This window comes from Neopsephotus bourkii, unplaced genomic scaffold, assembly GCF_033783945.1.
Source record: "Neopsephotus bourkii isolate Nb327-2 ecotype Australia unplaced genomic scaffold, CSIRO-AGI_Nbou_v1 NB_518, whole genome shotgun sequence".
NCBI classification, from domain to species: Eukaryota; Metazoa; Chordata; class Aves; order Psittaciformes; family Psittacidae; genus Neopsephotus; species Neopsephotus bourkii.
The window spans coordinates 915,485-938,271 of record NW_026901019.1 but is presented as its reverse complement, the minus strand read 5'-3'; the positions used below and the strand labels follow the sequence as shown (position 1 = coordinate 938,271).

At 37.2% G+C, this 22,787-nt stretch overlaps 1 protein-coding gene across 5 annotated transcripts in view; it reads left to right on the top strand.

Moving 5' to 3' along the window:
* LIN9 (lin-9 DREAM MuvB core complex component) overlaps window positions 1-21,684 on the top strand; it is a 37,050-nt gene extending 15,366 nt beyond the window's left edge. For 3 of the 5 annotated variants that reach the window (XM_061350494.1, XM_061350496.1, XM_061350497.1), the window contains exons 4-14: window positions 143-276; window positions 3,281-3,406; window positions 8,128-8,285; window positions 9,393-9,526; window positions 10,482-10,601; window positions 10,776-10,877; window positions 15,962-16,042; window positions 18,128-18,253; window positions 18,606-18,788; window positions 18,898-18,995; window positions 20,243-21,684. In XM_061350494.1, coding sequence (XP_061206478.1) covers window positions 143-276; window positions 3,281-3,406; window positions 8,128-8,285; window positions 9,393-9,526; window positions 10,482-10,601; window positions 10,776-10,877; window positions 15,962-16,042; window positions 18,128-18,253; window positions 18,606-18,788; window positions 18,898-18,995; window positions 20,243-20,348 — 1,368 coding nt within the window. In that variant the 3' untranslated portion in view covers window positions 20,349-21,684. Of the gene's footprint in view, window positions 1-140; window positions 277-3,280; window positions 3,407-8,127; window positions 8,286-9,392; window positions 9,527-10,481; window positions 10,602-10,775; window positions 10,878-15,961; window positions 16,043-18,127; window positions 18,254-18,605; window positions 18,789-18,897; window positions 18,996-20,242 lie in introns of all 5 variants that reach the window. The other 2 variants (XM_061350495.1, XM_061350498.1) reach the window with 2 other exon arrangements.
* Window positions 21,685-22,787: the final 1,103 nt, after the last annotated feature.

The following is a 22,787-nucleotide window of genomic DNA, read 5'->3' as shown; positions in this document are numbered from 1 at the left end:
AACCTTGTTATGAAACAGTATGTGTGATGAAAATGTAACAGTTGTTAATGTGCAAACTTTTGTCAAGAGAATCTAGTGTAGTTATTTGAATAGTTAACAGTGTTAGACTGTGTTTAACTGTGTCCTTTATCTTACTATATAGAAGTTTAATACAACAATGCCAACACCAGACAAGAAAGCATCACAGAAGATTGGTTTACGGCTTCGTAACCTGCTCAAACTTCCCAAAGCTCACAAGTGGTGCATATACGAATGGTTCTATTCAAATATCGATAAGTATGTTTGTTTTGTATCATTCTCTCTTAATAGTATAGAATCAAGTAATTTTCTGACCTTGAGCTGCAAATTTCTATACAGTAGTTAGATACTCCAAAGTTTATTCTTAAAGTATTAGTTATTGAAAATTGTCATTGTTTTGTTCTTTGGGATTTTTGTTTCTTTTGTTGTTGTTTTAATAATGAGCAACCTACTTGGGTAGTCTTCTATGGAGAGCCATCCTTCATGGAAATAATCTTCTTTTTATCACCTCTGCCTCTACCAGATACAAGATTTTATTCATAATGTTTTTAGCCTCTTAGGCATGAAGGTACCAGAACACTTGGACTTTTTTCAGCCCTTGGATCAATGTTATACACGGGGGATGGGAAGGAGACTGCTGCTTCATAAGGTGCTGCTTCCCTAAAAGATGTAAACATTGATTTTGAATATTTCTTTTCTCCATCATCCTTTTTTTTGTTGTGATCTCTAACAGAGTTTGGTTTGTGACTATTCAGGTTTTGCCTACATATTGGCATCCTTCTTGGATCTCCTACTCTGTCTCCTAGACTGTTTCTGCAATTTGTCATTTGGGGTCTTTGGCACTTGTTCTCTTAACACCACTAGCAAAATGGTGCCAATTATTTAAAAGATCCATTTTATTTTAGTCCCTAATCATGAAAACTTAAAAATCCTAAAATGTAAAAATCATTTTTGATGAATGGATTCTTAAAATCTACCCCAATTGACTAACAGATGAAACAATAGTATGTAATATTTTGAAGAACAGCTTCAGAGTTATCAAGCATTCTTTTCTGGAATTCATTCATACCAAATAATTACTGGTTTTCCTTCCTATTTTAATCATGATTGCTGGGGCTGTTTTCCTTAGCTGAGAAGGCAGTCATAGCAACAGAAAAATGTTTCAGGATATGTTCACCACAACTAGAAAAATTACCTGTCCGTTTTAGTTACTTTTAAATTCATCAACTGTAGGATTTAATTCCTTTGAAAGAGGAATTTGTCTTTCACATGCTTCTTTTCCCTCCTTATTTGAGCAAAAAACAACCTCCCCACTCTTCCCCCCGCTAAAGAAAAAACAACTAAACAACCCAAACCTTATTTATTCCTAGTACTAATATGTATAATTACGATTTTTACAACAATCCAAGAACTTTGAGACAATTATTTATTCTCCAGTAATTGTCTGTGGAACTTTAAGTCTGTCAGTAGATTAGAATCTGAGTTTAGCAGGCAATTGTGAAAACCTCTTTGAAATTTACCCATGTATGTTTTAATGCTAAGTAAGATATAATCATGTTAAGATATTCTAATATAGTTTACTGAGAAACTACATACCTTTGGAAGAAAAACTTTGTATGTTGTTCTGAGTGATGTATGATCTAGACTTTACAAGAAAAAGTTTAAAGCATAGAGCTGTCAACTGAAAAAATATGGCTCGCTGTACAAGTCTCAGAATATTTTAACCAAATTGTCTCATCCAAAATTGAAATCCTCAATTTATATGCCATGTCTGCTATTAAGTTTTTAAAATGTTTTAATCTCTATGGCTATCATTTGTGGTTATTAGATTATTGAAGCTGTTTCAGCTGGATTCTTTCTATGCTGCTGCAGAGGACAATCCTGTTGACCTCTGACACACACACAGACTTCTGAAGAGCTACTTACCACTGGAGTGATCATAGGCCCTCAGAACAAGATGCAACTGTAGCTTGCTTGCACCATTTCCCAGAGCTTCCAGTCTTGTGGGTGCTGTGGATTTACATTTTCCCTGCTTAGGGAGAGATGACAGTAAAAACAATCAAATACAGATTCTCTTTCCCAAACCAGTTGTTATTTGCACAGGTATCTTACATTAGCAACAGTAAAACTCTTTTACACACCCCCCTGTCTGTTTCCTGAGCCTCGCTGATCATTCTTTGTGGTTTCTTTTTCACTTCAAGACACAGCTGCCGATCCTCCTACTGCAGAGAGAAAATATTCTCTTCCATTCTTGCCCGGGTCTCCATATGTCCATGCACCTTTCCTCTCTACTGCCAACCCACACACTCACTTGAAAGCAGTGTGGCTTACAAGATCCTCTTTGTTCTGTGCTTGAGGATGTTCCCTTCTAAATTCCAGCACCCTGCAGAGAGTGGAGAAAAGTGGCTTTATCTAGGATGCAGTTATTCTTTTGTTCTCACCGGGTGAGATCTATTTCAGTGGCACATAGTCTTTAATGATTAACCTGCTATTAGATGGGTATAGCTGTTGCTGCTCCCTTGTCTCTTCAGCCCAAGAAGGATGTGGTACTACAAAGTAAAAGGCAGTCATAAAACAGATGGATACAGACAGATCATAGCATCAAAGAGAATTTCGTAAGTTGTGTAGGTAGGTTATCTGAACTGTCACTTCTATAATATTGATCCTCTGCTTCATCATGGAGTCATGGTATGATACAATAAAAGTCCCACGTGTGTAGCTGTGGAGAATGCCAGCTTGGCTCAATTTCCTGTATTTTGGAACCTTCTCTGTTGAGAATCAGGGTTATAATTGAATGAATTTCTGAAAAAGGTACTGTCTTTCTCAGTATCACTGAGAAATCAGGGAGTGTCATATACCCCAGTATGTCTCTTCCTTTGTTCTCAACATGTCACCATAACTTTATGGTTTCCTTCAGTGTGTTGCAGTATCCTCATGGCACTGCACTGCCTTTGCTGAAGTTTCATTTGGTGCTTTTGTGTACATTCCAAAACAGGAAGAATACATGTTTCCCCATAGTTACAAGAGAGGAACGTATTTAAACATGACTGATAGTAAAGCTCAAGTAGAATAACACTCCTGGAAACTTTGTCTTTGTTTTCAGCTGAATTTACTTCAGGTTAAATTTGTCCTTTGGAGCATCTTGTTTATATAACTAATTTATACTTTTTGTTTTCAATGTATTTCTTATAATGGATGCGTTTTGGAATTTCATGACAAGTTTATTAAGTGTAGTTAACAGAGGACAATTATGTTTCAACAGACCTCTATTTGAAGGCGATAATGACTTCTGTGTCTGCCTGAAAGAATCTTTTCCAAATTTGAAAACCAGAAAACTGACAAGAGTAGAATGGGGGAAAATCAGACGATTAATGGGAAAACCACGGAGGTAATTTCTTTCTTTCTTCTTTTCAGCTAATAACTACATGTAGTTTTCATGACACTGGAATTGTTCCTTTTAAAATACTTTTGCATACAGGCAGTAAAGCAAAATAATAACTCTCTGAGCACACACTCCACTCTCCCACATACCCTGTTACATATGTGCATGTGTCCAGTCCATGTAGTTCTAATGAGCCTGTACTTGAAAAATTCTGTTACCACTCTGGATAACTAAGTGTCTGAGCTAGGATATGTTGAAATTATTGTTGTATCTTCTAGGCTGCAGTGCTTCCTGACATAGAAGACAGGCCAATTTTTCAAGATTTTCCTTTTTCCTGGCTATAACTAGCTCTCCATGGGGAAAACAAGTGCACATTTTCATCTCTTTTATTATTTTTAATACCATTTTATAGTTCATCAACTTCTCCTGGCTTGGCTGCCAAAATGGAGAGAGAGGATAGTCACCCATGAAATATTTACACTTTATAGAATGAAGCCAGAATTTAATGCAGAGCATAGTTTTTTCTCTAATATAGAATTCTCCATTCTTAAACCTACTGATTTCAGTTCAGCCTTTTCACAGAAATTTAGCCTAATACAATTTAGCCTAAAGAAGAAAAGTCTTAGGGAGGATCTCATCTCTGTGTAGAAATACCTGAAAGTAAGGCATAGAGAAAGTGAGGCCAGGCTTTTTTCATCATTGTCTGGAGATAGGTCGAGGCAATGGGCAAGAGCTGAAACACAGGAGGTTCAGTCTTTACATAAGAAAAGACTTCTTTTTAGTCTAAGGGTGACTGAGCACTGGCACAGGTTGCCCAGAGAGATGATAGGATCTCCATCCTTAGAGATACTTGAAGGGTGTCTGGACATGTCCTGGGCAGCCTCCTGCATGTGTCTCTGCTGGACAGGTTTGGAGCAGGGGACCTCCAGGGTCTCTCCCAAGCTCAACCATCCTATCATTGTGTGAGATCAGGAGACAAATGTGTAAGTAGTGTTGCAGAAATAAAAGACTGGTTTGTTTCTGAAAATACAGTAAAGCACTGAATTCATTTCATGAATCACTGTACTGTGTCAGATTATACTTTGACTGGTGGAGGCTATTTAATCTCCTGTACTTACAAACAACTCTACAAAACTTAAAAATTGCCAGTCAAGGGAAAACAGCAGAGCCAGCTTTGAAATAGGTCCTTTTGGAAAAGCATTCATATCATTTGAGGTTAACTGAGGTAGCTTTTCATCCCTTTTATCATCATGCTTCCCGCTGAGAGGGAAATGGTGTATCTGGAGGTTATATAATCCCTTACTCATTTGACTTTTGCCAAAAGTGTATACCAGTATGAAAGATCAGCTTGCCTCATTCAGCATTCTGTTGGACCAAAGATAAAACTGCTTGCTTTCTTTTTTGAGAGTGAGCTTGATTTGGGGTTTTCTATTAAGCTACTTTTTAAGAAGACTGATTCATGCCTAAGGAACCACAGGTCTAAATAGGCAGAAGTTTGTTTTATTTGAATTCTGAAGTACAAATATTTGACTGGATATTGTCTCATTTTGTTTGTTAACTAAAACTTTGAGTTCTTGCTTTTTGTCAACATAAAATAAGCATTCCTGTTTGCATTTCATTTCTTTAATCATCAAATATTGACAGTCTTTTTCACTATGCCCATAGTGGTCTTTGGCCTTAACAGTTCTGACAGATTTTAAATTATTCCAAATCATTTGAATAATTTGGAGCCTTTTTCAAGGTAATTTTCATCTGCCTCTAGAGCAAAGTTGGTTTTATACATTATTATTCTGTTGGCAATTTCTTCTGTCTGTCCTCATCGTATGCCAGTAAACTAAACATCATGTCAATACTGCTATGTTCCCATGAAGCAATCAAAACTAAGGCATTTTGCATCCACAGTGTTGATGGCGGAGGATGGTAGTGTCTGTGTGAGAGCTGTGCACATGGTCATTGTCTCTTTCTTTTTTAATTTGTTTTAAATATATTGTAATATTTTCTTATGTCTGCTGCTACACTAAATGTCCTATCACACCATCAACAGTGGGGTTGATTGGCACAACAGTATTCTTCATGGGAGCCTGCAAAGCTTGTAAGATTCCGCTAGACTGTGGGGAAAGATATGCTCCAAGAAAAGGAAGAGGTAATAGTTAGTCTTGTGTACTCTGTATAAACTTCATTGGGGTTGTGAAATAGCAATGGATATGAAATTAAGTTCAGATATGCTTGTCCTGCCACTGTATGATGGTGATGACTCTTCTGTTCAAGTTCTCATTACTGAGGTGGAAACCAAAAAGAAAGAGGTTACAATGTGATCTGTACCATAGTTTTAATCTTTTTTTTTTTCATAGGAATGCCATGAAAATGGGATAACCTTTATTAAATGTATATGGGGGATGTGGGGTTGGAGATTTCCTTTAACAGAAGCCAAGAAATACATTGCAAGTACTTTGTACATCCATGACCTATAGCACTGGGAACGGAGACTCTTTAAGAATGTCTGGGTTAGCAGTAAAACCATAGTTGCTATTGTAGGGAGCTTCCAAAGTCAGTGATTAGTATATCAGCATTTGAATTTGTATTTCTAAGAGCATGGGTTGAAGAACATCAGGTGATAACAGATGTTCCTGATGCAAGAACCTGGACATGATTAGAAGGACTAATACTAAAATCTATATTGCTTTGGGGTTTTTCCCCCTTCCCCCCCTTTTTTTTTATCTTGCTGTAATTAGTTACTCCAGTCAATGGAACTGGAAAGCTCTGACCTGCATTTTGCTACTTCATATTCCTAGCCCATGAGGAGCATTATTTCATACTTGCTCCTTTCAGCAGTAAATATGAAGCAAATGGCATCTTTAAATAAGACTATACAAATAAGTTTTGCATATGTTTCCCAACCACCATCACTCTCTCTCTGTGATATCCCTTTTCAGATATTTTCTTAATTGAGGATCATTAGGCAATACACAACTGCAGGTGAACACATCGTGCTCTTCAGTGGTAAACTGGGGAGTGGGACGTGCACCTCCAGTTGCTACCACGCACTTTCTAGACTATACAAAGACTAGTGATGACTTTTACGGTGAGAGGTTGGAAAGCCTAGTAAAGGAACCTTCAGTGCACTGTATTGGTGCACATACCTGACAGAAGTACATCACAGCTTCAGTTTGTTCCTGTTCATTCTTTTTTTCTTTTTTCTTATTTTTAATGTCTTACTTAGGACTAAGATCTCAGTGGTTAATTGTCCATATATCTTAGGAGCCATGTATAAGATAAAAAGTAAATGATGTATGCACATAGGCAAATGAGTGTGAGACTGCCAGTCAGTTGGAAAGAAAGTAGCCTCAGCATCCTGGCAGTTTACTGCTTATGACTTCCCATACACATTGCAAGGAAGAGAAATTTTGAAGAATAGTAAAGTGGCTCTGTGGAACTCTCCAAGTGAGGTGCACACAGAAGAAAATGTAAGAATGTTTATTGTGACATATAATGAGAGGAGTGGAAGCAGATGTGGAGGTAGGAGCTGACTGCTCGGTACTGAGTAAGCGATAAGTAACTAAAGAAGATCTTGAAGGGATTCAGAACAAAAAACAGTTTGCAGTGTTGAAGGGGGAGCTAGTAAAGGAGTTGTCAATATCTTCTAACATAACCCCATAAAATAGGATCAGTAATCAATATATAACTGTGTGAGTTCCATGGCAAATGTTTAAATTGGATTTGACTGTAGTAAAGCAATTAACAAAGGAGTAAATTGTTTGGTAAAGAACTGCTGCTGCGATTAAGCAGGCCTACAATAGCATCTGCACTCCTAAATGACTTCTTTCATTGACACAAGAATCATAAAACTTTTTAATAAGGAATGAGAGACAGGATCGAGTCCTTAATGTTGTTATGCTTTCAGTATCTCCTTCATGCATCATGCCCTTTCAGTAGGTTAAAAGTGAAAATGAATAAAACCAAGTAACAGCTTTGGGAGTAAGTCTTCCACCTTTTAGATTACATTTAACACACACACACACACACACACACACACACACACACACACACACAAAGTGATGGAGAGGACTTCTAGAGACTGTCTGATTTTGTACAATAGCCCAATTTCAGACAAGTTTGTACGTTTACTACAATCAGTCTCAGAACAATTCATCTGCATAAGAGAGATTTTTGTGGCTGAGTTGTACTCTGTGCAGACGTAAGAAGACGAGACACAGAAATGCCCTTTTATGTTCTGTGTCTGGTGCCCTTTAATACTCAGTTTGAGATATGAGCACACGTGAAAGGGATCTACTGTGTATCAGGAAGTGATGGCAGCCAGGGACCTCACAGTGAGTCCTCCTCACATGCATTGAATAGGTGGTACTCAAGAGCAGACTGAATGTGGGAACTGCTTTAGCCTTGTTGTGACACCAGATGGATCCGTATAAGCAGAAAAAGTCATAAAAAGCTATATTCTTCCGATATTATGTACTATATACTCCAGAATGGAACAGCTGGCATTTTGGAGTATTATTTTTAAATAAACTGTTATTTTAGGAGTGATTAATTCCGGGGAATAGGACTGCCTAAATCCATTCAATGAATTCCTTTCTCTTGAACACTTCACCCGAAGCATTTTCATTTTCCCCTCCCTGATTTGTAAATAATGCCTATTTATTTGATGTGTCTTCACATATGTATGCTTTCAGTGCTGAATTTAAGTATAGCTTTACTTGATTGTATTATAGGTGTTCCTCTGCATTCTTTGAGGAAGAGAGATCAGCGTTAAAACAGAAACGACAGAAAATAAGACTTTTGCAGCAGCGGAAAGTTGCAGACATTTCACAGTTCAAAGATCTTCCAGAAGAAATCCCATTACCACTTGTAATAGGAACAAAAGTTACAGGTAGTTTCTTCAAAACAAGTGAGACACCACCTAAGTGTCTTGCAAAGACTTTAGTAAACCATAATATACTTAGTGCACATAGTTAACACATCACAATTTGCATGGTTTTATTGCTAACTCATTGAGAAGGTGCATGTGAGGATTAGCTCATATTTTTAAAGCAGTGATGTGGTTTTGAGGTACAAAGTTAGTATGAATGGTTTATTATTCCTGTGGTTCAAATTGTAGATTTATTTCTTTCAAGCGTATCTATCCAATCACGGAGAGAGCTATGCTTAATTGCAAAGAACTGAGTGTTGTGTGAGAGGTTAAAATCTAACCTAATTTACAGCTTAAGCTTTTATTTTTCCATAAACACAAAGATGTTGGTTTTGAAACAGATATACGATTGATACTATATATACAATTGGGCTTGTATCTTGAACATGGCATTGCCTTACTGAAAAAAGCTTACACAACTGAAGAAGGAATGTTGTTAAAAACATTCAACAAGTTCTCATTCCACAAGTTTTGTCTGGTCTTATAAAAACTTTAATTTTACCATCCTATCTGTTTGTGATCCTGATGCTTTTCACTTAAGCATGGTATCTCCTACTCAAGCCGTTACTGTTCACTGCTTTTTTCATTCTTCAGCAACACTGCCTTTAATTCTTGCTGAAGGGCAGGCATGCACAACACTGCCTCTTCTCGCTTTCCTAGAGCTGTATCCGTGAGCTGTGTTCCTCATTGTCTTTTGCTCAATATGCAGTCATCAGTGAAAGTGCTTAAAGAGAAATGGTATGCAAAATCATCTGGAAATTGAGTTTTGCCTGCAAAATTTGTCTGTCAGAAGGTATTGGGTATTAAGTACCAGTTTATGTAGCCTCAAGCGTAGTGCTAAGGATTAAATCTGGGCAATGCTTGACTTGGAAAAATAAATTTGACAAACATTTGGGTAATATTTCTGTTGCATACAGTTCTTTTTCTGGGTTTATGTTTTTTCTCATTTAATGTGTGGCCTTTAAATATATCTATAAAGGGTTACTTTCAAAAGATGTATTAAGTCTTTTCTCAGTGATATCAGAACATTATAACGTTTGGTTTGTTGTTCTTTCTTCTTATCTAAAGCACGTTTGCGAGGTGTCCATGATGGATTATTCACTGGACAAATAGATGCTGTAGACACCCTTAATGCTACCTACAGAGTGACTTTTGACAGGGCAGGTCTTGGAACACACACAATCCCAGATTATGAAGTTCTCGTAAGTATTAATGGCACGTTTTAAAATAGTATGAAATACAATACAAAAATCTACAATGGTATGCTTTAATCAAAAAGAAGAAAATTCAAAATATTATATTTATTTTCATAAATAGAAACAGACATAATATGCATGGGTAATTCCAGGGAAATTAGCTTCTGTTTATGGTTTTATAGAACAGGATAACCGTCTATGATAAAAATATAATGTCTCAAATGGGAATAATTTATTAGACCTACTATTGTAGGTTATTACAATAGCCTGAGTTTAATATTAAGAAATATAACAAGTAATGTAAGATCCCAAAGAAAATTCTGCTAGGGAATCCTGACAGGGTTCAGGAAAGCCTGTCACTTTGTGATTTGCCACAGTCTGGAAAGGCCTGTGGTAGCTGCAAGCAAGTATTATGAGTTGATTTGACCTCATTTTGAAACTTTTTATGGTAATGAGCAACACCCACCTGTGGGGATATTGCTCTGGTCAGACGACTTGGAATTATAGGTCATAGATGTTCCTACCAATTTATGAGCTCCAGGAACTGTTCCTGCCAAACAGTCTGACCTAGACTGCAAGATTTTCAGAGGGCCTTTTGTTCTTTTGTATCTTGTATAGTCTTGAATCTGCTAAGAGTCTATAATTAGTCTAGTTTCACTCATGATCTGAGTCTGGGGCCTCTGCTGAACTCCATGATTCAGCCATGATTTGTCTGCAACTTGCCAATATAATTTTTGGATTAGAATTAGTTGGTGTGATGCCATAACATTTTGAAAACTCCAGCAATGGAATACAGTTTTAAAGCTCCTGCTAGCCCAAAGCATAACGTTAATCTTTTGACATTGCTGTGTTGGGTCATGGATGGGCTTGGCTAGTTCAGATTCCAGAAGCAAATTATGTATTCCAAAAGATGTGTAATATTCTTGATTGCTGAAATACATCCTTCCTTTTCCTATCTTAGAGTAACGAGCCTCATGAAACCATGCCAATTGCTGCCTTTGGACAGAAACAACGGCCTTCAAGGTTCTTTATGACCCCTCCCCGATTGCAGTATACACCTTCACTCCAGTCTCCAATTACAGTAAGTTACTTTTTTCGTGTAATATTAATCACTGAAGTATTTCCTGATACATGCTGAAGCTGTTACCTTCAACAGGTGTTGAGATGAATTTTCTGAGGTTGTTCAGCAAGATCAAAAATATAGCAAATCCTTCTAAAAATAAGCTCTTAATTAAATGTTCTCTGTTCTGTGTAGGACAGTGATCCTTTATTAGGACAATCTTCATGGAAAAACAAAATTTCAGGCACAGACAGTGAAACACTAGGAGGTTTTCCAGTAGAATTCCTTATTCAAGTGGTAAGCATTAACCACAACTCTTAATTTTGTTGCGTATTGTCCTTTTGTGTTTATTCTGCCAACTCTTCTGAGCGTCTGTGGATTTATGAGAGAGAGATGATGATATCCAAATTGCATTTTGAGAAGATGCTAATAGTATTTGGTTTTATTCCCCCTCACCCCTTCTTAATTTTCTCACTTGTTCATCAGCTTTGAAATATGCTGCTGTTTAGACCACAGGAGGGGCTTCTGTCTCCAAAAGTGTCTTTATTTTTCCCAGCTCTACCATTTGGTCTGAAAAAAGGATGATATTTCTACCTGCAGGCTTAGGACTGTGTTAAGACTTTGTCTATTTAAAATATAGTGGCATTCTGCAAAAAACGTTTGGCCATCTGTGTTATTGTATAATATTGTATTTTATATTATGTAATACCTACCCTTTTGGAGACAAAAAGCAGCACTCTTTTCCCTGAAAACAAGCATACATGTTACAGATAAGAAAACTATGTTCTTGTCTTCACCATTATGGAGTAATTCCTCAATGATTTTTGTACATGGGTTCCAAAGAGCACAGACAAGTAATGTTAGGAAGCTGAGATTCACTGAGTATCAAAACTCTTCAAAGCAAGGTAAGTTCCATCAGCATGATGGAAGAATGTAGTTGCTTATAGAATCATAGAATAATTAGGGTTGGAAAGGACCTTAAGATCACCTAGTTCCAACTCCCCTGCCATAGGCAGGGACAACTCCCATGTCACCCAAGACTCTGTCCAACCTGGCCTTGAACACTGCCAGGGATGGAGCATTCACAACTTCCCTGGGCAACCCATTCCAGTGCCTCACCACCCTAACAGGAAAGAGTTTCTTCTTTATATCCAATCTTACTTCCCCTGTTTAAGTTTTAACCCATTACCCCTTGTCCTGTCACTACAGTCCCTAATGAATAGTCCATCCTCAGCATTCTTATAGTTCCCCTTCAGATACTGGAAGGCTGCTATGAGGTCTCCACACAGCCTTCTCCAGGCTGAACACTCCCAACTTTCTTGGCCTTTCTTCATACATGAGGTGCTCCAGTCCCCTGATCATCCTCATGTTGCCTTACCTTAAGATCTGTGATTCTTTACCAGTTAAAGCTTTTTTAAACCTGCTAAAGGAGATGGGAATGAACTGAGTTCAGAACATGAATAACTAAGAAATAATATTGCTAGACACTTCTCAAATTTTAAAGTGTATGTAATCAGTGAAAAGAATGAAGTTGTGTCCGTAGCTCACATGAAACTGGTATTTCAGCCTTTCAACATAATTAACTTTATTTGATAGAATGCTCTCTTCAGTCTTTTAGACAAAACTTACTGTATGAAGCTAATTTTGGGAAAGGTCCAAAAGGTACTGTTTGTGCTGCCGAGTTGTGTCTGCAGCTATCCTCCTTCAGTCACTGAGAATGACTGATGAAACTGGGTAGTTAAGGTGTATTGAGCTTTGCAACTGTTCAGTGTGTTAAGTTGATCTGTTTATGATATTGTTTCTGTACTTTAAACTTGAAAATGATTTCTCAGTCACATTTGATGGTATATTATTATTCATTATAACAAAATCCAAGTTTTAAAAGTACAGGTCTCTTGCTTGCATTACAAATGGTGGCATTTTACAAAGATATCCCATTAGTATGTATTATTGCTTGAAGATTTTTAAAAGATTTTGAACAAAATCAAGCCACAGATTTTTGGCTTGTATTTATGTGAGCAATTTACTACTTTATGCAGGTTTTTGATGAAGAATCACAAGGCTTAAAAATACCCCAAAACCATTTATTGAAGGACCATACATTATTTTCAAGCATCTTAGGCATCTTCAACTTTTTCTATTAGAAGTTTAAGGATGTTACTGAAATTTAGTGTTGTGAAATACATGAGACTGTTAAATACTGATTATTGATTGCACTGCATCCACCAGTCCAGATGTATTTTTGCATTAAAGGTGATTATTAAAGTTATTCTAGCCTTTCATATACACTGGTACAGTAAAAAGGTCAAAGCCCTCATTCTGATTTAATGCTGATGCAGGAAGTAAATGATGAGGAAATGTTTGATTCAAAGAAAACTTTCTGAGCACTCTTGCCAGGCAATTGTTTATGATGCTGTGAATGAACAATTTAATAGGAAAACTTTATTTTTGACAAAACAGGGAAAAAATGGAGTACATTTTGAATGAGGTTTCAACCCAGCCCCTTGGTTCTCTTTTTATGGGTTTTGAAATTAACTTGGAACAAAAGGAAGTATAGCCAAACTCATGTGGAGACGCTGACAAATAAATGTTTACTTAAAACTTGCAATTGTAAGCAAACACTGGGATTTGTAACAACTATTTTAATCATAGTTCTACACCACTGAGTCTTGGTTTTGCGAAAGTTCTTTACTGTGAGGGTAGTGGGGCACTGGAATGGCTTGTCCAAAGAAATGGTAAACGCTCCATCCCTGGCAGTGTTCAAGGCCAGGCTGGATGGAGTTTTGGGTGACATGGTTTAGTGTGAGGTGTCCCTGCCCATGGCAGGAGGTTGGAACCTGGTGAATTTATGATCCTTTCCAACCCAAGCCATTCTGTGATTCCATGGTTCTAAATCTTCATATTAATTTCTATGTGTGTATTTTTTGGTATCAGAGACTGCTATTCTTTCTGGTTTTTACTATGGATAATCATGTATTAGGAGAAGAATGCCTCAAAAATTAACATTATGATAGTGAGAATAATAAGTAATAAATAAGCAATAAATAAGTAATAAATTAAAACCAAAAAGCCTTTCATGCTTACATGCAATGTGTAATGTAGCCTTAAATATTTCATAGGCTATAATGTAGGTCAAAATCGATAGATTGCATTCTTACGTTCTAGTCAGTATTAAAATGTGGTGGATGCTTTTTCAAGTGCTCTGCTGCAGCTTCCCACCCCATCTCTTCAGAAAGGAACCCATCTAGGACAGACCAGCTTGTCTGCAGGGTTGCTGCGTGTCCAGTAGAGGGAGCGTGTTAATGCAGAAAAGGGAATTGGTGTCTCATTGCACACTTACTTTGAAACGCTTGTGTTCTTATAAATGCACTCTTGACTAAAAAATGCAATCTAAAGCATGAGTCTGGGCGTACTGGTTGGGTTGTTCCTTCATCTCTTTTAATGTGGAAAAGCATCATACTGAAAACTCAATTCCAGTTTAATGGGAGCTACAAATTGTAACATAAACAGGATGACTTGTGCTGAAAATAGAGCTGTTAGCCAAGAATTTCTCAAGGCAGATGAAACCGAGCTAAACTATTCACTGATGATACTGGCAAATGAAAATGCAAATCTGTTTAATATGTGCCAATAAGAGAAGGTTGATAGACATCATAGACACACTGGAAGGTCAGAGTTTCTTGTAGAAAGGATCAGATTATATTGATCACTGGAGTGTATCTGGGAATAGGATGACTGTAATATAAAATCCAAGCTCATGAACTGGAGAACTAGGGCTCTGCATCCTGGAATATGTCTGGACATCAAAATAGAAGTTAGGCACCAAATATCTTGCAAATTTGGGGACAAATAATATATTCTGCATTAAGTTGGGGGCTCACCAGCTTCATGAAGGAGAAGGATTTAGACGTGTTAGGCAGCTGCTGGATGGTGACAACAGCAGAGCTTGATGAGTAACCTTTTTGGGTTTTTCATGTAGCTGCAGAAATTGAAGTGCTGACTCAGCACAGGCATTGGGAGACAGCATAAGGACAGAAATGAGCAGATAGAACTGGAAGAGTGATAGACAGCCTAACTGGTATCGTCTCTGTGTGTCTGACCATGGCTTGCAATCCGTTCGTAAGATGCATCTGGCAAAGTATTTGTGGTAGAAAGAAGTATTGATGAGGTTTTACAGGCTTAGTTTACAGGTCTGTCATTTGGAATACTGGAAAGATGGCAGTGAATGGAATAAAGGTACAGAAAGATACACAAATTTAGGAGATCAAGAGCCTTTTATGGGAGAGGAGACTGGAAGGACTTGGGTTGTGATTATTCTGGTGAGAGAACAGTGCAGAAGAGATGCTTTTACTGTCTCTGAATAAACAGGGATAAATACAAGGAGGGAGAGCCTATATTTAGCTGAAAAACAGCTTTGGCAGAACAAACGACTGTGAAGTGAACAAGAATGTGTTTAACATGGAAATTCCAAGAATATTCATAATTAGCTGAAAGAAGTCCTGCAATAATTTTCTATTAGGATTTGTGAGGGCAGGAATCCTGGCTGCATTAGGACTGAACTCGAAAACCAGTGAAGGGGATTATATACAAGCAGATGTATGCTGAGCTAGGAATTCTTATTTTTCCCAGTCACATGTTCCACTGCTAGGATGCAGTTATCTGCTATGAAATTTATAAAATCTGAAATCTTGGCTCTGTAACATCAGTAATAAAACTGTTACTGGTTGTAGTGGAGCTAGGATTTCTCTTGGGGCCATAGAGATTATGAATAGTTTTAGGAGTGATGTGTGTGTTGAGAGCACTTCCTGTGATTTCCACTTCAGCCTGCGAGGTCCCAAAGGCAGAAGAAACAGGGTATTCCCATTATGAAAGAGGAAAATGGAAAGCCCAGTTGTTCAGTATAAAATAGATCCAATCTCTATACCAGGTTTAACTGCAAGAGTGTACACAAAGGGCTGGTGCTCGGTCAAGGGCACAGCTGAGAACAGGCTGAGAACTGTGTGAAAAAAGGTATGGTGAGGTGAGTGATATTAATTGTAGTACTTGATGATAATAGCCTTCACTTTCCTTCAGGCTGCAAAGGAAGTCTTGATTCTTCAGCCTCTAGCTGGCCATAAATTGTATTAGTCTTCCCATAGGGAATTTCAGCTGATGGATTTTACCATTCTCTGATCTAGGACACTTGAAATGCTTTAAAAATCTCTGGAAAATCCATCATTTAATTTTAATTAATTTTTATTTCTGCATCGGAACTTGATGAGCAGCTGAGAAATATAATATAAAATGATGAAAGAGACACACATTTTATTATCTTGAATTTCTACGTCATTTCTAAACTGCTTAAGGACCTATTCATTCTAAAAATAGTTCCTTTGTTTTAGACCAGGTTATCGAAAATCCTTATGATCAAGAAGGAACACATCAAGCAATTGAGAGAGATGAATACAGAAGCAGAAAAGCTGGTGAGAATGTTTTCTTTTCAGTTCTTAAAGCAGGGTATGCTTTAACAGCGCATGCAAATAGATACCATTAAAACTAGAGTCTAGATAAAATCTATATTTTACTGCTTTCGATAATGTGAAAATCTTTAATTATGTTTTTTAAAGACAAGTCAGAAGTCAGTTGTTTCACATATGATTCTCCTTTGACAGCATTATGCTTTGGAAACTGATGAATGTTAACATCAGTAATGTCAACATGTCAGTTGTCACGTATAGAAAGGAAATACTACGCACTTTGAGAATCTTGGGTACAAGTTTATATAGCAAGACATTCATCGTAATTTTATTTTGTGGATAATAGATATTTATTTAGCTTTCTGGCCAAAACAGTATCTTAGTTCAGAGATTTTTCTATATAAAGCTCTGAGTGCCCTTCACAGGCATTTAAAATGACAATACCAGAGCAGCTAGAGTATAATTAGCAGCAGCAGAATAGTTTTTTCTTGCTAGGCTTTATCTAATCATCAGTCAGTAAATCAAGACGGTAAGAATGCCTCTCCTACCACCCATGGCTATCAATCAACTTGAAAGTGGAAAGCTATCAGTCTCAACCTTCTGCTAGCATCCATTCAGACAGCTGTCTCTAAAACGTGCAGACTGAAGGCTGAAGGTTTGTGGAAAGGAAGAGGAGGCCTTTTTATGTCTTGAAACCAAAAAGCTGATTATTATTTTTTTTCATGTAAAACACTTGAAGGATTTGATTTATTGTGGTAAGATTTCCTTCTTTGTCCCTTCAGTGATCATGTGCACGTGTGCCTTTTTATTCTGCTTCCTACTGCCCCATCCCTAGGTCTCTGCAATTTTCTTCTTTTGTGCTGTGATGCTGCTCTTCAAAATCTTGTTATCACTTCAGGTGCTACATTATTTTTTCCTGTGCATAAAATGTTTTGTCTTTTAATTTTGCATAATAATAACAGATAAAAGAAGCAAGACTAAAACATACCATTGCAACCTATAACTCTACCTGAAAAATTACCAACGTTTCATAAAGGAAATTAAAACCTTTTTGTTTTTATTGAGATACTAGTACTTTTGCATAGATAAGGAAATTCAAAGGAATGACAGTAGTCTTCCTCTGACAAGAATCCAGATATTGTGTCACTCAGCTATTAAGCCACAATTAACTGTATTGTTGTTTTCCTTCATATTCCAAAAAATGGAAAGAACAAAAAGCAACAGGGAAGAAGGGGATCTAGATGTAAATATCAAATCTGATCTATTTCAGCTCAGCTGTAGCCTGCATAAGGACTTTGAGATACTTTTGGAATTCTTCCTTTGCGCTGTTTCCTTTGTAAACCAGCAATCATAAAGCAACCTCCGTTGCTATTCAGGGCTGTCCTGATAAAAATAGAGGATGTGATACCTTCCTATTGGGCCATATTCTTAGCCTGTCTTCTAATCCTCTTTGTCCCTTGAAAATCCCATCTACGTTTGTGCCACTGAGTATCTCCTTTAAATCTCGTTTCTCCTTTAAAATGTATTTCCTTTGAACAAGAATCTTTTTCTGGCACCCATCCACTTGAACATCAATAACATACATGAACATGAATAAAATAGCATCCTTTGAGTTCATTCAGGTAGAGTTTCATTGTCAGACTTTGATAATAATTCATACAATTGCGATTTGATAATTGTTAGCTTAACAGCACTATTTAGTTTAGAACAGTCCTTTTGTGGAGGCATTTTTTTAATGACCGGTCCAATGTAGAAATAAACAGAACTGACCAAAATCAGAACTGAATGTAGTCCATTATTATCTGGCAGTAAAAGTAAATATACATGAGGCAGTGGATGCCTTCAGAGGAACTATTAATACATACATTTGCACATTTTCCACTTCATTTTTTTGAAATGAGATCTTATTAATAGTAAAGCATCTTGACATCACTGTACTAGTCTTGGCTGCAGGCTATAAACAAGTTTCCGTGTACATAATACAGTAAACACGTTTCTGATAGCCATTTGGATAAGCAAATAGAAATATACTCCTATATCAAAAGATATAAAGTATTGCATTAACTTTAATGGGCTTTGTCTTTTCCACAGAAATCCTATTCTATGCCAATAGGCATTGAGTTTCAGAGGAGATACGCAACTATTGTTCTAGATCTAGAACAACTGAACAAAGACTTAAATAAAGTTTTGCATAAAGTTCAACAGTATTGTTATGAGGTAAGATTTTGCTGGAATCTGTATGTATTGGTTGGGTTGGCTTAACCTAAGTACCAAAACAAGTCATAATTTCCTGGGAATAAAGTGTACATAAGGGTCACTTTGAAATTAAACTAGCAGTAGCCGCATTGGATTCCTTCTTTCTCTCTCTGCCTTTGTCTCTCTTTTACCAGAATGCACTTTTGCTGATGCCAGTGGCCAGTTTTCAAATGCATGCTTGCACATAAATGAAGAAAATAATACTGTGCACTGTTCACCTGTGAACCCTCTCTTAAATCATTTGTCGTTTCACACATACATCAAACGCAAAGGAAATTTTTACTCTTTCTTTCTCTCTGTTATATCTGTGCAGCTTGCTCCTGACCAAGGCCTCCAGCCTGCCGACCAGCCAACAGATCTGAGGCGTAGGTGTGAAGAGGAGGCTCAGGAGATCGTCAGGCAAGCAAATTCCTCAACAACAGGACAGCTTTGTGTTGAGAGTGAAAACTTAACTGATCTTATCTCTAGACTTACAGCAATATTACTGCAAATTAAGGTAAAATGTTTGCAATAAATAGTTTCTCCCATAAATTACGTAGCATTAAAGCTCTGACAGCTTCTTTGTGCCGAACTGTGAGAACACTTTTTGTTTTCTTCTCCTACAGTGTCTAGCAGAAGGAGGTGATCTGAATTCCTTTGAATTTAAATCACTAACAGATTCATTAAATGACATTAAGAATTCAATAGACTACTCAAATATCAGGTATTACTTTTTAATATTTAATACTTAATTACACATTTTATGCCAGCAAGTCATTCTCACTGTATTTTAGAGGTGAACATTGATTATAATTAAGGTCTTTAATCTGGTATCTTATAGGAATTGTCCCATTTAATAGAGGGTTTCTTAAAGAGAGTGTGAAATTAGCAGTTTTCTGTTTGAACCTATCAGTGAAGTAACCTGAGTAGAAAATAAAAAGTGCAGAACTGATGCCACAACAACTAGACTTTCTTGTTCTTCGGTCACTTATGACAACTAATAAGTTATTTTGGAACACTTTCAGACTTTGAAATCCCACTAGTAAGTTCTTTAAACCTAAGAACAGTACAATTTCAGTATTCCTTTTGCATTGTTACTCAACCTCTTATCTGTAAATACCAAAAGCTGGCATATGAGATAATTACAGCTTCTGACCAGCTTCCATTAGCAATATTCTAAACCAAGAAACAGATGAACAGCCATATTGTGCCAGATCAAAGGCCCGTCTACTCTGGATGGGCCATTTTTCAACAGTTGTCCCAAGCAGGTGCCTGAGGAAGCACTGTAAAAATAGCAAGAATGTGGTGATACTTGTCTGGATCACACTGCAGCCTCCAGAAGGAGTTACCAGGATTTTATTTGTATAATTATAATGCTTCTAAATTACACAATTTGGAAAATTATATCTAAATGCTAAGTATTTCCTTATACTCTCCATACTCATTTTGCTACATAATAATGGGAGGCTGCGCACACGAATTACAGGTTTTGGTTTTGTTTGCAAAAGATAGTAGGATGGCCTTTTGGTTTAAGAATAATTCCTGAGAAATGCTGTTTTCTAGCATTGTTCAGCAGTAAAAACAAAGCTTCTCTATAAACAACACTGCAAATGGCACATTGGAAAGGATTCAGCCAAAGGTTGAACTACACTGTGAAGGTGATGATGTTTCCATTTCATTGTACTTATTTTGGGCATTTTAGCATCTCTCCATAATAGTTTTATTTAAACAACTCTGGCCATGTTAACGTCATCTTTTAAGTACTCAAATCAGTAACTCTGCGGCTGTTTGTATGAACGCTATATTTACCTGTATCTCTATCAAGTTCATTAGTGTGCAATACTCTAATTCACCTGAATTTTTATACTGGGTGTGTTCTTACCTTGACTTTCACTGTGCAAATATTCAGATACAACTCTTAAATATGGGTTTTAACACTTTCTTTTCCTCCTTCTTCTTTTCTTCCTGTAGTTGTTTTCAGAATAACGTTGAGATCCATGTTGCACATATTCAGAGTGGTCTGAGCCAGATGGGAAATCTACATGCTTTTGCAGCTAACAACACCAACAGAGACTGAACGTTTTCCTTCAAGTGTACAGCAAGTAGTTCTGGAAAATCCTCTTCCTTTATATAGGCTTCACCAAATATCCTAACTGCCAGAAGATAAGGGAAACAAAAAACCTCTCACAAAGGACCCTTTAAAATATATTCTATCTGCTTCTTAAGAAAACCAGCATTACTGGCCAGCATTACATTAGATTTATCCGTTTGTTATTCACATACAGTAGTTTTGCTAACTGGTAATCTCTTAGTAATTGCATTTATTATAATAAACTTGAGGACATACTTTCTTATAATTTGAACTTAAAATTCAAATTAAATTGAATTTAAGTTTTTTAAAAGTTCAGATGAATTCTGCACACCTCTTGCTGTTGACTCTCCTGGTATGTCAGAAGTGCCGAAGAGGAAATGGCTCACATTAGTAGCCACATGGCAGGTCTTTGTTAGGTAAAGCTACACACTTCTGTGTAAGTATGAGAGGTGCCATTTCAGCCTTTGGGTAATGTGGGTACAACACAGGCTGTGTTCCCCATCTAAAGAAGCAGCAACAGGATACGGAACAGACAGTAAAGAGAAGCTGTAAACTTGAGGATGCTGGGCAGGTCTATTGATCAGTCAGTGACTTGTTGGAACTTTTAACTTATCGTAACTTATAGAAGGAGTCTGATGAAGGAATGTAAAAAAGGTAACAGATAACTCTCCAGGAAGAGATTGGTGATGGCTTTTTACCCTCCACAGGGGGCAAAGTGCTTTAGCTGGTATTTTCTATGACTGGTTAAGCATACTGTTTTTCCAAATTTTTGTTTGTTTTGCACAATTTTTAAATGAGATGACTGGTTATCCACCAACACCCACCAGATATAGAAATACAAAGACTTTTATAATGGAAGATAACCAGTGAAGTAAACTGCAAAAAGAAAAAGTGACAACCTGCCTACAGAGTACCTTTTGGAATGTTAATCTTGTAAAAAGTGTGTATTGGTTTGTTTAAATAGTCTTGTAAAGCTTCTGTGTAATGAATTGTTTCCAGATACGGATTTTCAGAGATAGCTGTAGAGATGGTTTTTTGATTCTTTTAGATGCCTCATTAAATGAGGTCTTTTATATGTTAATGTATAAAGAATATGTAAACAGGATTATTTTCAATTTTAAAATTTTGTATAGTTGAAAGATGCTTCTGTATTCTGTGTTGGTATTGTGCCACTGCAAAACTTTAGTGCAGAGTTTCTATTTAGCTAAACTTGTTCTGTTAATTAAATGCATAAATCTTTTATTCTCAATGAAATTTGTAACTCTGAATAAATTGACCTATGAGAGTTGATATATTTCACAAAAATGCAAGCTTTTTTGCAGATGGTCTCAGGTCATTTCTTTTCAGAGAGGTTAACTTTAATTGCTAAGAATGAAATGTTACGAGGACAAGGTGAGTAGCTGTGTTTAAAGGTATTTAGGAACTTTGCAAGGGATATTGCAAAATAACGCTAAACACTAATTTTGCCAAGTTACCTGTGGAAATTTACCTCTCATAACACAATGGAACACAGGTGCTCCCTGCAGTTGCTTTTGTTGTTATGTTACCCATCATGCTGTAGTGTTACCCTCTGGTAAAGAAGGCAGGCAGGTCACCTCCCACCACCCTTTTTATGTGCACAGAGAAAGGTGCCAGAGCCTAACTTCAGGCAGATAGGTTTAGTATCCTGCTAGTTTGGGGAGTGATGCTGCTGGGAACCTGCTTTCAATTCTTAACTGGATACAGAATACATTGTAATGACCACCACACTCCAATTGTAACCCTGATCCTGTAGGTATGACAGATTTTACATGTGGATTCTTAAATGAACCCATGAATTCCAGCATGTTTTGTGGTGTTCTGGAGTGGTTTTCATCACTGCAGGGCAGTATCGTGGAATGGTGAGGGTTGGAAAGGACCTTAATATCATCTAGTTCCAACAACAGGAGGAAGGTAGGTAATTTGTGATAAGCATATCCATGTACCATGTACTTTCACGTATTTGGCCATCTCATGTACGCAACGTGAACATTCATGCCTCTTCAACAGGCTGCGTTTCTCCTTGGTTACTGGCATGTTGGTCAGAGCTAATGCTGAGTTTTGATCAAATACACTTAACAGATATGACTGTTTCTGCTGAATGTGGCCTACGCATAGTAGAGATCTCAAGAACTCACTGCAACTACTGTAGTGCAGTTCAAGCCTGCAGAAGCAGAACAGGTTAGTTTGCTTTCTTAGTAACTTGAATTTACCCTGTGCCCCCTAGAAATTATCATCTCATTTTCTGCCTCCTCCTGTGCATGCTTCTCGACCCCTACAAAACAGCTCTTTAGGCACCCAAGCCTGCTTTGTGGAACTTGATTTGTTTGGTGGGGTTTACTCGGTGTTTTAAGGGCAGCTCTGTTTTTGGAGGGAGAACATTAATCGGCAATCCTGCAGTGGTAC